Source organism: Leucopleurus acutus (genome assembly GCF_964270905.1).
Source record: "Leucopleurus acutus genome assembly, chromosome: 19".
Lineage (NCBI taxonomy): Eukaryota > Metazoa > Chordata > Mammalia > Artiodactyla > Delphinidae > Leucopleurus > Leucopleurus acutus.
This window is the reverse complement of record NC_139161.1, coordinates 41,009,828-41,022,893: the sequence shown is the minus strand read 5'-3', so window position 1 is coordinate 41,022,893 and position 13,066 is coordinate 41,009,828. Positions and strand designations below refer to the sequence as shown.

At 41.5% G+C, this 13,066-nt stretch overlaps 1 protein-coding gene across 1 annotated transcript in view; it reads right to left on the bottom strand.

Moving 5' to 3' along the window:
• Positions 1–12,453, bottom strand: part of LOC309976210 (AP-2 complex subunit beta-like) — a 45,067-nt gene extending 32,614 nt beyond the window's left edge. Inside the window, 2 exon segments of the mRNA XM_082861773.1 lie at positions 1,565–1,624; positions 12,158–12,453. Coding sequence (XP_082717899.1) covers positions 1,565–1,601 — 37 coding nt within the window. The 5' untranslated portion in view covers positions 1,602–1,624; positions 12,158–12,453.
• Positions 12,454–13,066: the final 613 nt, after the last annotated feature.

Genomic DNA, 13,066 nt, shown 5'->3' with positions numbered 1-13,066 from the left:
TATAAACCTTATTCAAAGATCTTGATAAAGTCTTTTATAGTAATTTTACCCCCATCCTCCTTGGGCCAAGATTCAATGCAGGATCATGCACTACACTTACTGTCATGTCTCTTTAGTCTCCTTTAATCTGAAACAGCTGGTCAGCCTGTCTTTCATGATAATGACATTTTAAAAAAGTACAGGCCAGTCATTTTCTAGAACACCCTCAGCTGTCATAGGTGTTCCCTCATGATTACACTGAGATTGTGCCTTTTGGCAGCCATAATTCAGAAATGATGATATGAAATCATCATCTGTGGAAGGATAAGAAAATATCAAATTTCCATGCATTGTTCTGCATAATCATTTTTTGTTAAAAATTTTAAAAATCATATGTATTGATACATGCATAGAAAAGACTGAGGATACATACCGAGTTCCCATCAGGAACAGGAATAGGGAGGGAGGGAACTTTCAGTTTTACTTTTTATTGCTGTATTGCTTTAGTAGTACGCCTTGTAATAAAATGTTTATTTCCAAGTAAAAAATTAAAAGAATTTGGTGCAACCACTATGGAAAACACTATGGAGGTTCCTTAAAAAACTAGAGTTACCATATGATCCAACAAACCCACTCTTGGGTATATATCCAGAGAAAATTCTAATTCGAAAAGATACATGCACCCCAACGTTCACGGCAGCACTATTTACAATAGTCAGGACATGGAAGCAACCTAAGTGTCCATCCATCCACAGATGAATGGATAAAGAAGATATGGTTTATATATACTATGGAGTATTATTCAGCCATAAAAAAGAATGAAATACTGCCATTTTCAGGAACATGGATGGACCCAGAAATTACCATACTAAGTGAAGTAAGTCAGACAAAGAAAGACAAATATATGGTATCACTTATACGTGGAATCTAAAAAAAGATACAAATGGACTTATTTACAAAACAGAAACACTCACAGACACAGAAAATAAACTTATGGTTACCAAACAGGAGGGGAGGAAGGGATAAATCAGGACCTTGGGATTAGCAGATACAAACTAGTATGTATTAAATAAATGACAAGGTCCTACTGTATAGCACAGGGAACTATATTCAATATCTTGTAATAACCTATGATGGGAAAGAATCTGAAAAAGAATATATGTATACATACACACACACACACACACACATACATACACACACACACACACACCTGAATCACTTTGCTGTGCACCAGAAATGAACACAACATTGTAAACCAATTACACTCCATTTTTTTAAAAAAGAGAAAATAAATGTGCTTCTTCCTTTTACCCTCCTCAGATCTATCAATCTTCAATGGATCAATCTTGGATCTCTTCCTTTCACTAAAACCTTCAAGTCAAAATGATGTGCACCACAGCCGTATCTTTAAAAACCCATACTTTAATAATTTACTCAATACACTTTTCTGTAGGATATCCCCAGTGAGATGGTCCAAGACATACATGTCTGAAGAGGTCAGGAGCATTCTACTTGGAACAATCTTACACCACAACTTTTGAAGAATCTTCAAAAAAGGCTGTGATCAGGTTCTCACACTTACCTTTTTTATTGATTGTGACGTATTTGGAGGCAGTCATGGTTGTGGATCTTTAATGTGCACCTACAGCAAGAGAAGAGAATTCCTTTAACCAAGTTATTTATGTCCAGTAAGGCATTCAACTAATTTTAAGATCATTTATATACAAGAAGTTCTGCTTTCAGAAAGTATCTTCATCCTTACCACCATCACTCGTGATCCAAAGGGATGCAAGGATAATTAAGAATGCAATCCTTGCCTCAAAAGCTAATTGGAACAAAATCCAAAGGCCTAATGGAATAGAGTGATAATCTGAACCTATCATAGTTTTATGATTTTATCCACAATTATCTCCTCAGAGCCTCCAAGACCTAAAGCTACATCTTTTTACAAATACGTCTTCAGTTAGTCACTCCAATATTTAAAATAAGGAAAAGTTTGTTTCAAAAGATCTCCCCATTACTTTCCGTTAAAGCAAATCTGATTTACTTCCCTGCCTCAAGATGGAGTCACTCTAAGACACATATTCTGAAACAGAGTAAAACTGAAAGAGAAAAAAATTTTATCAACCTCTTCACCATTACATGCAACTGTCAATAAAAGGAATTTCTTTCAGAAAAAAGAGAAAAGCCTAGATTAGTAGGACAATACTCTTTCACGACAAACACCTAGAGAGGCAAACATCTAGAGAGGTGTTATGCATGGATTTTTTTTTTAAATTATGGTTTTCATATTTCCAACAACCTACAATTCCCCCAAGTATTCCCCCAAATAAAAAATATCAGTTTACAGTTAAAAACAATGCAAAAAACTGAGATATTTGTTCAGTCACACTGAGTGCTAAAGAGGATCAGAACTGGTGTTAAAACTTAAAAGAACATGGATCCCAGCTTCAATTTAAGTTTTCTGTTCCAATTTCCAGAATTAATCCAGTTGACATAAGGCTCCATTGGTAAAACGAAAACAGCATGGACTGATCACATTTCTCCCCAAATAATGAGACAATGTTTTCTGATTTGAGAAACCCTAAGATTTTGTCCAATGTACTTGACTTCTTTAAATACATTAAAACTTTCTTTTAATAATATTCCTGCTGCACTCAAAAATGAGTATCTTCTGGGATTTCCCTGGTGGCACAGTGGTTAAGACTCTGCGCTCCCAAAGCAGGGGGCCCAGGTTCGATCCCTGGTACGACCAGATCCCACATGCGTGCCGCAACTAAGAGTTCGCATGACACAACTAAGGAGCCAGCGAGCCTCAACTAAGGAGCCCGCCTGCCACAACTAAGACCAGACACAACCAAATAAATAAATTTAAAAAAAAATGATTATCTTCTTACTGACCACCATCATTAATAATACTTATCACCAAATTTTGGACAGATGCCCTGGCACCTACTCATTATTTTCTGGTCAAAACCACATGAGTGATAATATATTTGGCAAACTTGAGTGATAATATATTTGGCAAACTTGAGCGATAAAACCTCCACAAACAATGGTAATTATGGATCTGAGAAAAAAGACCTAAGCACTCAACAAATCAATGCTATTAAGGAAAAAAGCCAGAAAATCATAAAATAATGCAAAAAGGTTGGCTCAAATTTGTTCTCTAAAATGTACTACTTGGACTATTTAAGGGAAATTAGACTCATCTGTTATCTTTCCAAGGAGCTACTTAATGTTTATAGTACTGATCCTTATACAATAGTGCTTTTAGGTTGTACAAGAATTTCACTGAATTTACCTTGTTAAAAGAAGTGAGCTAGAACGCACACAAATCATTGCAGAATACAGAAATTTCTGATTTGACACTATTTGTTATAACAAAGTGAGCCTGTAACAGAGGCTTGTCTTATGTAGTATTTTCATAATGTCTTTTCTAGCTAAAATTCAAAGAATTATAATCTTTTAATCCATTTAATCACTTAATCCATTCACAGTGTAAACTAAATGTGAAGTAGGCAAACTGAAGAAAGGAGTCCTTCACATAAAAGACCTGGAATAGGGACTTCCCTGGTGGTGCAGTGGTTAAGGATCCGCCTGCCAATGCAGGGGATGTAGGTTTGAGCCCTGGTCCAGGAAGATTCCACATGCCACAGAGCAATTAAGCCCGTGTGCCACAACTACTGAGCCTGTGAGCCACAACTACTGAGCCCACATGCCACAACTACTGAAGCCCACAAGCCTAGAGCCCGTGCTCTGCAACAAGAGAAGCCCCTGCGATGAGAAGCCCACACACACCGCAACTAGAGAAAGCCCACGCACAACAGCGAAGACCCAACAAAGCCATAAATTAATTAATTAATTAATAAAGAAAAGACCTGGAATAAATGTGAAGTTATCACCTAAGAACTTATATATACAAAGAGGAAAACCAGTATACAGAAATGATTACAGTACTAGAGCCCGACAGGAGGGCCACAGCTCAAGGCCATTATGGTCTATCCAGGATGTTGTTACACCACTCTAATCCTTTGGGATCATCAAAAGTTAAAACTTGCTTAACATTTAAAGACAAAAGCTGCTTGGAATTTCTGTTTCTTTGAAAAAGGGCCCCCAAATCGTTCTGTTTTCTAAAGCTCTCATACACATTCACATATATTAAATTTTTAACAGAAAAGTTCAGCACAATCTGTTAAACATTAAATTAACCTCGTCTTAAATCGTACCTTTATTAGTGACCCACACATTTCATTACTTCCCCTAACAAATTTCATCATCGAGGAATAGATTTCTGTCCTATTACATTGTGAGCACTAAGTTCTTAACTAGAGAATAATGTACCAGCCCACAAAATTTCAGGGAAGAGGAGAGAATCAAGTACATGATCTTAGACCCTAAATTAGGAACCCCTGCTTTTCAAGAGAAAGGAGAAACACACCACTCTCTTATCTCGCACTGTCCTACACAACAGTAATGAAATATCCCTTACACATATTGGCAGAGCAACATTTTGTCATGTCAGTTCCTGACTTAAGCCAACAGAAACTCCCCCAAAATAAAAATAAACCAGCCTAAACAAAGACAAATGAGAAGAGTCGGGGTTGCACAACACTGTGAATGTACCAAATGCCACCAAACTGCTCACTCTAAAATGGTTAATTTTATGTTATGTGAATTTCACCTCAAAAAATTGCATATGTATGCATTTTTTGGCTGCGTTGAGTCTTCGTTGCTGCACGTGGGCTTTCTCCAGTTGTGGCGAGCAGGGGCTACTCTGCGTTGCTGTGCGCGGACTTCATTAGTTGCAGGATGCAGGCTCAGCAGTTGCAGCACATGGGTCCCAGAGCGGGTGGGCTTCAACAGCTGCAACGCGTGGGGTCAGTAGTTGTGGCGCACGGGCTTAGTTTCTCCGTGGCATGTGGAATCTTCCCAGACCAGGGATCAAACCCCATGTCCCCTGCATCGGCAGGCAGATTCTTAACCACTGCACCACCAGGGAAGTCCCTGTATATATCTTTAAATGAGACACTGTTTCTTTGTTTTTGTTGTTGTTGTTTTTTAATGAGACACTCTTAATCACACACCAGAGATGAATATGGTCAGATTCTCTAAAACACAGGATGGTGAAAACTGTTGTCTGGGGCTTCCCTGGCGGCGCAGTGGTTGAGAGTCCACCTGTCGATGCAGGGGACACGGGTTCGTGCCCCGGTCCGGGAGGATCCCACATGCCACGGAGCGGCTGGGCCCGTGAGCCATGGCCACTGAGCCTGCGCATCCGGAGCCTGTGCTCCGCAACGGGAGAGGCCACAGCAGTGAGAGGTCCGTGTACCGCAAAACAACAACAACAACAACAAAAAACTGTTGTCTGCTTTAGAAGCCAAAGAAAAAGCAGCCAAGATAGAGTTCAAAGAATAAGTCAAGTATTTGCTGAAGAGCCTCAAAAATCAAGTTCCTTCTGGGAGCTGGGGGGGAATTTATTCCTCAGGAGAGTCCCAGGGCAAAGCCAAGCCATCATGGAGCTGGAATTCACACTACCTTTTTACCAGATCAAACTAGAGAAGTCACCGGCTGTTCTGAGGACCTGAGGTATGACCTCAGGACATTGTTAAAAAAAAATAATAATAATGCTGCCACAGTCAAAAGCACAATCACTCTAACTTTCCTAGCCCAGAGTATGATGTTACTGCATTTCAGAAAAGGTCTCCCTGTACAGGATTATACATCTAGATTTAACATAACCTAGTTTCTACTAAATATAGCTTGTAAAAGTCCCTTCTCAACTATTCCTCCCTCCTTCCGGTGCCCGTAAAGAGAATAAGGCCAGAAGAAAATTAAGAGGGTCTTAATTTCAAATGGCTCTCTGGGAAATGGCAGCTAAATTAGAGTTGGCGAGGCCACTAAATCCCCTCTTCGCATAAAGTAGGACTTTACACAGTTGGTGATAGTAGGGAAAAAGTGAACAGTTGACCAAATTATAAAGCAGAAAGGTCATTTCAGCAATCTTTCATTACAAGGGTGAGAGGTGCTAATCAGATATTTCAATAATGCAAAGACAATGGCATCTTCAGGTATCATTTATTGCCTAAGAAATGACAGCAGACAACTCATTACAACAGACACACCTGCAATTTCCATTTAAAAATGGCCACAAAATAATTTGTTAATATTATCCGGTAAGAAAAAAGCTCAAAAGTTTTACATCCAATTCTTAACTGAAATAAACTCTGGAAAACTTACGCCTGGAAGGAGAGAAAAGAAGGAAGAAAGGAAAATGCGTCCTGCCTGATTCGTTCCCTGTTCAGCTTGGTTCGTAATATTTTAAAATACGGGTGTGTCAAAGAAGAAAAAGAAAAGATGGGAGAACTGGGCTTTCTTGAGTCTCTTAAGTCACAGAATGTTAGCTTTGTATTACCTTTACCACCCAATTTTCAGTGAGGCTATTTGCAGAACACACTATACTTTCTGCTTCTTTGGGAGTTTAAAACTACTAAGATACCTGCAAACAGTTCTCATCTTACCACCACGCTTAGTCATCATTGGAATGTGTTACACGTTTTCTTGTACAGCTGCATCTCCTTCATCTGCTGCTTTCTATTATGACTCTGTAAGTGTACCCTGAGGCTAAGCAACAGAATTATACCAGGGAGGTGATTAATAATTTAAATTGTTCCTCACTGAGACCACTTCCTTTGTCATTCTTCCTTTTCTAAACTTACTGAGTTTTCTTTACTTTCTCTTTTAAACCACATGATTATAACAGTGTTTGGCATTTAAAAAACACTTCTTAAAAGTCAAAGTTTAATGAAGCATTCACACTTTATTCACACTGCTTCATAATGAAGCAGCCAGGTGAGTTGAAAAAAAGTCTGCCCCGCAAATGGGCACTGTTTTCAGTGCTCTGAAAACAAAGAGCATGAATCAATTCTTTGGATTCAAAGAATATGGAATAACAGGAAGTTCCAGTTTCTTTACCTCTGTCTTAATCTACAGTCTTTCTCAAACCAGACCGCTCCTTCTAAGACCAGAAAAAAAAAACTCCGGGCTAAGATTTACTCCCACCTGCTTCCCCCTCTCTCACATCGGGTCAATTCTGGAGGTTTTTCCCTTTCTCCAATGTCAGGAATTCCTCTTCTTTCCCCAGGTGGTCAAGATTCTAGGGATATGTTCCTCCATTACGAGGTGAGGGAGGAGAGGTGTCTCAACCTCAAATTACAGAAGACGGGTGAGGTCTGCCCATCTATAAGCAAAACTCTGGGGGAACTCCTTTCCCCTTCTGGTACCTGGACACGTCCCAGCCTCTCAGTTAACGACGCCAAACCGGGAAGAAGGTTCTCCCCTCGGCCTCCAGTCTCTACCGGCTACACCCCTGGCCTCTGGCCCTCCTAATCCCCCACTTCGAACATATCTTTTCCCCAGTGCCCCCCAACTCCCAGTTGCCACCCCGCGGATTCCCTCACCCCACTCCAGCGGTGGAGTCCCTTTCTCCAACCCTCTTCCTCACAACGGTCACACCTGACGGCTCACTCCATCTTCAATGGTCACGCTCCTAAGATTGCTCTCCTCCGCCCGTCTCCTACCAAGCCTGGCCCCCTTCCCCAAAAGAGGGACACACCCCAAAGTTAGCCACCCTGAACTCACCGGAGGCAAGGGTAGGGGTGGCAGCAGCAGCCAGAGAGCACGGCCCGAGCGGTGCTGTAATGGTTTCCTGCACGCCACGACTCCTTCTCCAGGTCTAAGCCACTGCGCAAAACCCACTTTGCCAGGGACAAACATGGTGGACAGGAAACTCGGACGTCAGACAGCCTCGCCGTGTGACGTCATCCAGGCGCGCGGGAGAACCAGAAAGCCGGTCCTCTCGGTCGCCTTGGAAACGGAAATATTTTGCGCCGTCGGGAAGCGACCTGAGGTCCGGGCCTCCTAGGAAGTTCACTGACTATCGGAACGGATCTATTAAACAAGCTGACATTCCCTGGATTTGTTTCCTCGCACAGGAGTTCTCTAAAAACTTACACATAGGGATAGTGAAACATCCTGTTTTCTTAAAAAAAAAAAAAAACCCAGCTAATTTCCCTGGCCAGTTCAGGAATGTGGACGATGGTGATCCAGCCCAAGACCATGCAAGGGCAGTGGGACTGGAGGAGAGTGGTGCAAGGAAAAGAGGTTGACATGGCCTCAGATCTGAGTTTGAATCCATCTGAGATCGAATCCCTGTCCTGAATGTGATTAGGAAAGTTACTTAACGTCTCCTCAACCTTAGTCTTACTTGTGAAATAAATCCAGTGATATAACTCTCTCCAGCTTGTGAAGCTTAAAGTAGGTAAGGCGCCCAGCATGTAACAGGCGTGCTTACACAAAAGTAAGTTCCTTTCAGAAACCAAGACCTAGATATCTCTGTACCTTCCCCTCAAAACGAAAACTTCCCACTTAAAACTGCTCTAAGTAATAATAAAGTCTTTAACCAAAAAAAGAAGAAGAGGAATGTGAAGAATGAGAGCCTGAGGCAGAAGTTGGGAAACCAAAGTGCAAAGGGGACTGAGAAGTAGAGAGGTAGAAGGAAAAGCAGGTGGTCATAATCATTTAGGACGTTTTTAGAGTTCTATGAAAGTATAGGAACTATATACTATATCTCTGAGGCCTAGCCGCCCCCTCCCCAAAATTTGTTGAATGGATAAATGTATGAGTGAGTGGTCAACAACAACAGTTGCTAGAGAGAAAAGGAGGAAGGGCCGAAAAGTGTCCAAGGATTTAGCAGCACTAAGGTCTTCGATGTCATTGCTGAGACCATCAGCAGAGATAATGAAGGCAAAAGCCATGCTGAAGAAGTGTGAAGATAAATGGGAGGTAAGGAAATGAAAACAGATAACTCCATAAGAAAGTATGGCTGAAAGAGAAGAGATATAGGATGGTGTCTGAGGGAGAAAGTAGCAAGCATTTTAAGTTCTATATTCATACATTTTCTTTACACTAACCCTTTAGCAATACCATGGGTTCAATCATTTTCCTACCCATATGACTCCAAAATATCTATCTCTAACCTTGACCTAGTCCCCAAACTTCATCACCAAATTGCTAACCGCACTGATCGTTAAGTCTGCACATATGGCCCACCCAAATTAAGCAAATCATAAGAGTATTGGGGGGGGGGGGTGTTTAAAAACTGTGGTTCCAAGTACAACTCACAGAAGACAGAGGTGGATTTTGTAAAGAGATGCCACCAGAAAAATCTTTGATTCATACCTCTCCCTGGTTCAAAAACTTTCAACAGCTCCTCATTTCCTAATTGGTACAGAACCTATCCTTCTCCCAGTTTTCCCCATTTCTTTGCTCTTTAGTTTTCTCATCTACAAAATGGGAGAAATACTAATATCCAATCATAATATTATTACAAGGATGAAATGAATTAGTGTACATAAAGCACTTAGAACTATGCCTGCACATAGTATGGACTGTGTAAATATTTGCTATGATGGCAGTTATTTGAACAAATTACACTGCCAGAAATTACTAGCCAGAAATCTGGGGGTCATTCTTGATTTCTCTCTCTCTTAACTGCCACATTCATTCCATCTCCAAGTTGTCAATCCTACCTTCAAAATATATTTCAAATTCATCCAATCCCTTCTATTCACCTCATTATTCCAAGCCACCATCGCCTCTTGCCTCAACTACTAGAAACCTCAACTCTCCTCCCAACCATTATTCATACAGCAGCCAGATTTTTGTTTCACTTTTTTTTGACGTATAAACAAACATTCCAAAAAGTGCACACCAAAAATATAAAGCTTGATGAATTTTCACAAAGTAAATGTAACCACATAACCATTACGGGGTCATCTTAAAAATATAAACCTGGTCATGACTCCGGTGTATAAATCCTTCAATGACCTCCCATTATACTTTGACTAAAATCCAGTTTCCTCCCCATGGCCTATGAGTGGTTAGGCTCCTGTCTACCTCTCTTAATATCATTTTATCCTTTTCAGTCACTCCTCATTTCCTCTTCATTTCACCTCTTGTTAGCTTTTGCAGCTCTCAAATAGGCCAAGCTCTTTCCCATCCTAGGGCCTTCACAACTACCGCTCCTCCTACCTAATATTCGTTTTCCCCAACTCCACACAGGCCTGGCTGGCTTATAATTTAGGTCTCACTTTAATTGTAATCTCATAAAGGCACTGCCTGATTACCCAGTCTAAAAGGTTCTTCTCTTCCAGGCCCCACTGCCACCCCCATCATAGCCCTCTTATTCCATTTGTAAATTATATATTAGTCTCTTTACTTGTTTATTATTTCTCTCCCCAACTAGACTGTAAATTCCATGAGGGCAGATACCAAGTCTGTTTTTATTACTACTGTCTACCCAGCACCTAGCATAATGCTTGGCGCACAGCATGTATTCAGTAATAAATGAATAAGTAAATTATTCAGGAATAAATGAATGAATGTCCACAAGCAAAGTACTAAAACTAGCATTTAAGAGCCTCTATATTATGGTCAACAGTATAGACTATGTATTATTGGTCTATTTTCCTCTCTATATTTAAAGCAAACAATTTCCTCCTCAAATACAATCCACGCTGCTCCCTTAGCCTGGAAAACCCTGTCACCATGACTGTGACTTTCTCCAAATGTACTCATCTTTTGAGGTCCACCTAATCCACAAAACTTTCTCAGTGGACATCTGGTCCTGATATAAGATGCAGGAGATACCAGGTTACATCGCTGTATTAGAAAGCAACTGGCAGAAAGAAGCTGAGATAAAACGTGAGGTTAGAAACGATCTTCCCCTTGGTTACAAAGGCCAATATAGCTTCTGTTTAAGCTAGTTTGAACGGCCTCATTTCTCCCAGCTCTTATTGTCTCTTCCTCTAAACTCACCATATTAACCTATCTGATGGCTCTTCACACCTTTTAACATAAGTGCAATCAATTTCTGTGTCTTGCTTATTACACCATAAACCTGGGAGTGGGATTTGTGATGAAGTGTTTATTATTTATTGGCTGTAATAACTGACATTGTTATTTTTGACTGCCTTTTTTCTCACATAACAACATCAGTTTACTTTTGCAATATTCTCAAAGGACTATTAAGGTGTCTTGCACTCTTCTGGCTAAGAGTGAAACAGCGAGTGGAGATGAAATCTGAACCAAGGTCAGTCAATAGGGATCTGAATCATAAGTACAGTGACAGAAATTTGTTGAAGCTCGTTCATTGCAACAGCGATGCCTGTATGACCCTTTGCTAATTCTTGCTAGAAACATCCAGTAGGACTGTGTAATTCCTGTTCCCTCAGAGTTGGTTTTCCTTATTTTGTTAGCTACTCCATATTCTTCTAATAAATTTTTTAGTTTAAATTAGCCTGTTTTCTGTTGCTTGTAACCAAAGAACCCTGATACCAATGTTTAACTAACTTCCCACTTGTCTTAGGTGATGCTATTTCTCAACTTTGTCTTTTTGCTGTTCACTTAAGAAAAGCCTCTCTGTAAGAGCTACCACTGACCAAGAACATAAAGCTAGGTGTTTTATATAGATACATTATCTCTACTCCTTAAAACTCTGTAAGATAAAATCTTCCATCAATGTGACTTTCTCCAGCAGGTATCCAATCAGACTATAAAACACTTTTTTTTTTTTTTTTGGCCACGCTGCATGCAGGATCATAGTTCCCCTGGCCAGGGATCCAAGCCATGCATCCTGCAGTGGAAGCACAGTGTCCTAACCACTGGACCGCCAGGGAATTCCCTGAAACACTTTTTGGAACCACAATTAAGGTTAATTTGCAAGATTTTATTTCTCCTATTAAAACAACTAAACCCAAACCTTGTTCCAGCGTTCTCATTATGTGAAACAATTAACTATCTTTATACCATAACGTCCTCTATGGTATAAAGTAAGCAAACTTCTATTTCTAGCTATTTAGCCCAGGGGTTGAGGGGAGAGGTTGGAGAGAGAGGAGATGAACTTTATTATCCAAATTCAGTAAACCTGCAGCTACTCAAGGCAATTGCATACGATGTAAAAGCAGTTTGCAAAAGGTCAGGTTAATTACATTAACTTTGGTATACGATGAAAAGTACCTTCTCTGCCAAGCCTCCCCAATTCATGCTAGTTAGAATTCAACAGCATCACTCCGTTTTAGCACTGTATTCATATCGCTAATGTGACTCATCCTACCGTGTTCGAGGGCAGGAACCATTTTCATTTAGTGTAGCAAATGCCCCGAGTTCTGCTTGAACGTAACCTAACCTAGAAGACAATTAAGGTACCAGCTTGAATGAAAAATAATCGTCCCAAATTCTGAACAACAGCAGGAAATTTTTTTTGTTGTTAATAATTGGCAGCCATAAGGCTAAGCCTTCTATCTCGGCTTTGTCGCTTCAAATCCTTCCCGAAGGCGGCAAAAATAGTGAGCCACCACCCCCGCCGCAAGCAAAGTGAGCCTTCCATCTCCACATTCCCTTGGGTCCCTCGCCTCTCTCTATCGCCCCAGGGAACAAAGGCCTCAGCAACAGGCCGAGCTCTGGCTCCGGGCGCCAGACGTCAGTGCGGCGACCCAACACCTTGCCAAAAAGACTCTGTAGAGAGATATCAGAGCCGTGGCTTTCCAACAACACAGCGATGCAAAACCAGCTAAGAAAAGTAAAACCTACCGGCGGAAAACTCCTCTCCAACCGAGCCCGCTGGGGGCGGAAGCGGAAGTGCCTGTGAGATCATAGAGTTCTCTAGTTCCGGTCGCGGAGCCGCGTTCGGGGCTAGAGCGCCTCTCCACGGCCGGCGGGCTCCAAGCGGCTTCTATTTCCGGTTGCGGCTTCTGACATAAAGCCGAGACCTCCTTTTAAACGCGGCGTCGCGGGTTCCTCGCTCCTCGCCTGGGGTCAGCTCGCAAGGACTGGCGCGGGCGGGGGGATTGCACAGCCCACAGCTGAGCCAGGCCGTTGGGGCCGGCCTGCACTGGCACCTTCGATCCCTCAGAGCCGCCTGGCTTTTGAGCCCTCCGGATTGGGAGTCCGTGATTGGCCGCCTCCAGGACTGCCGCTCGAGAGGCCAGCGCTCCTTCGCCGTACCTGTCCCCCCGTAGTCACG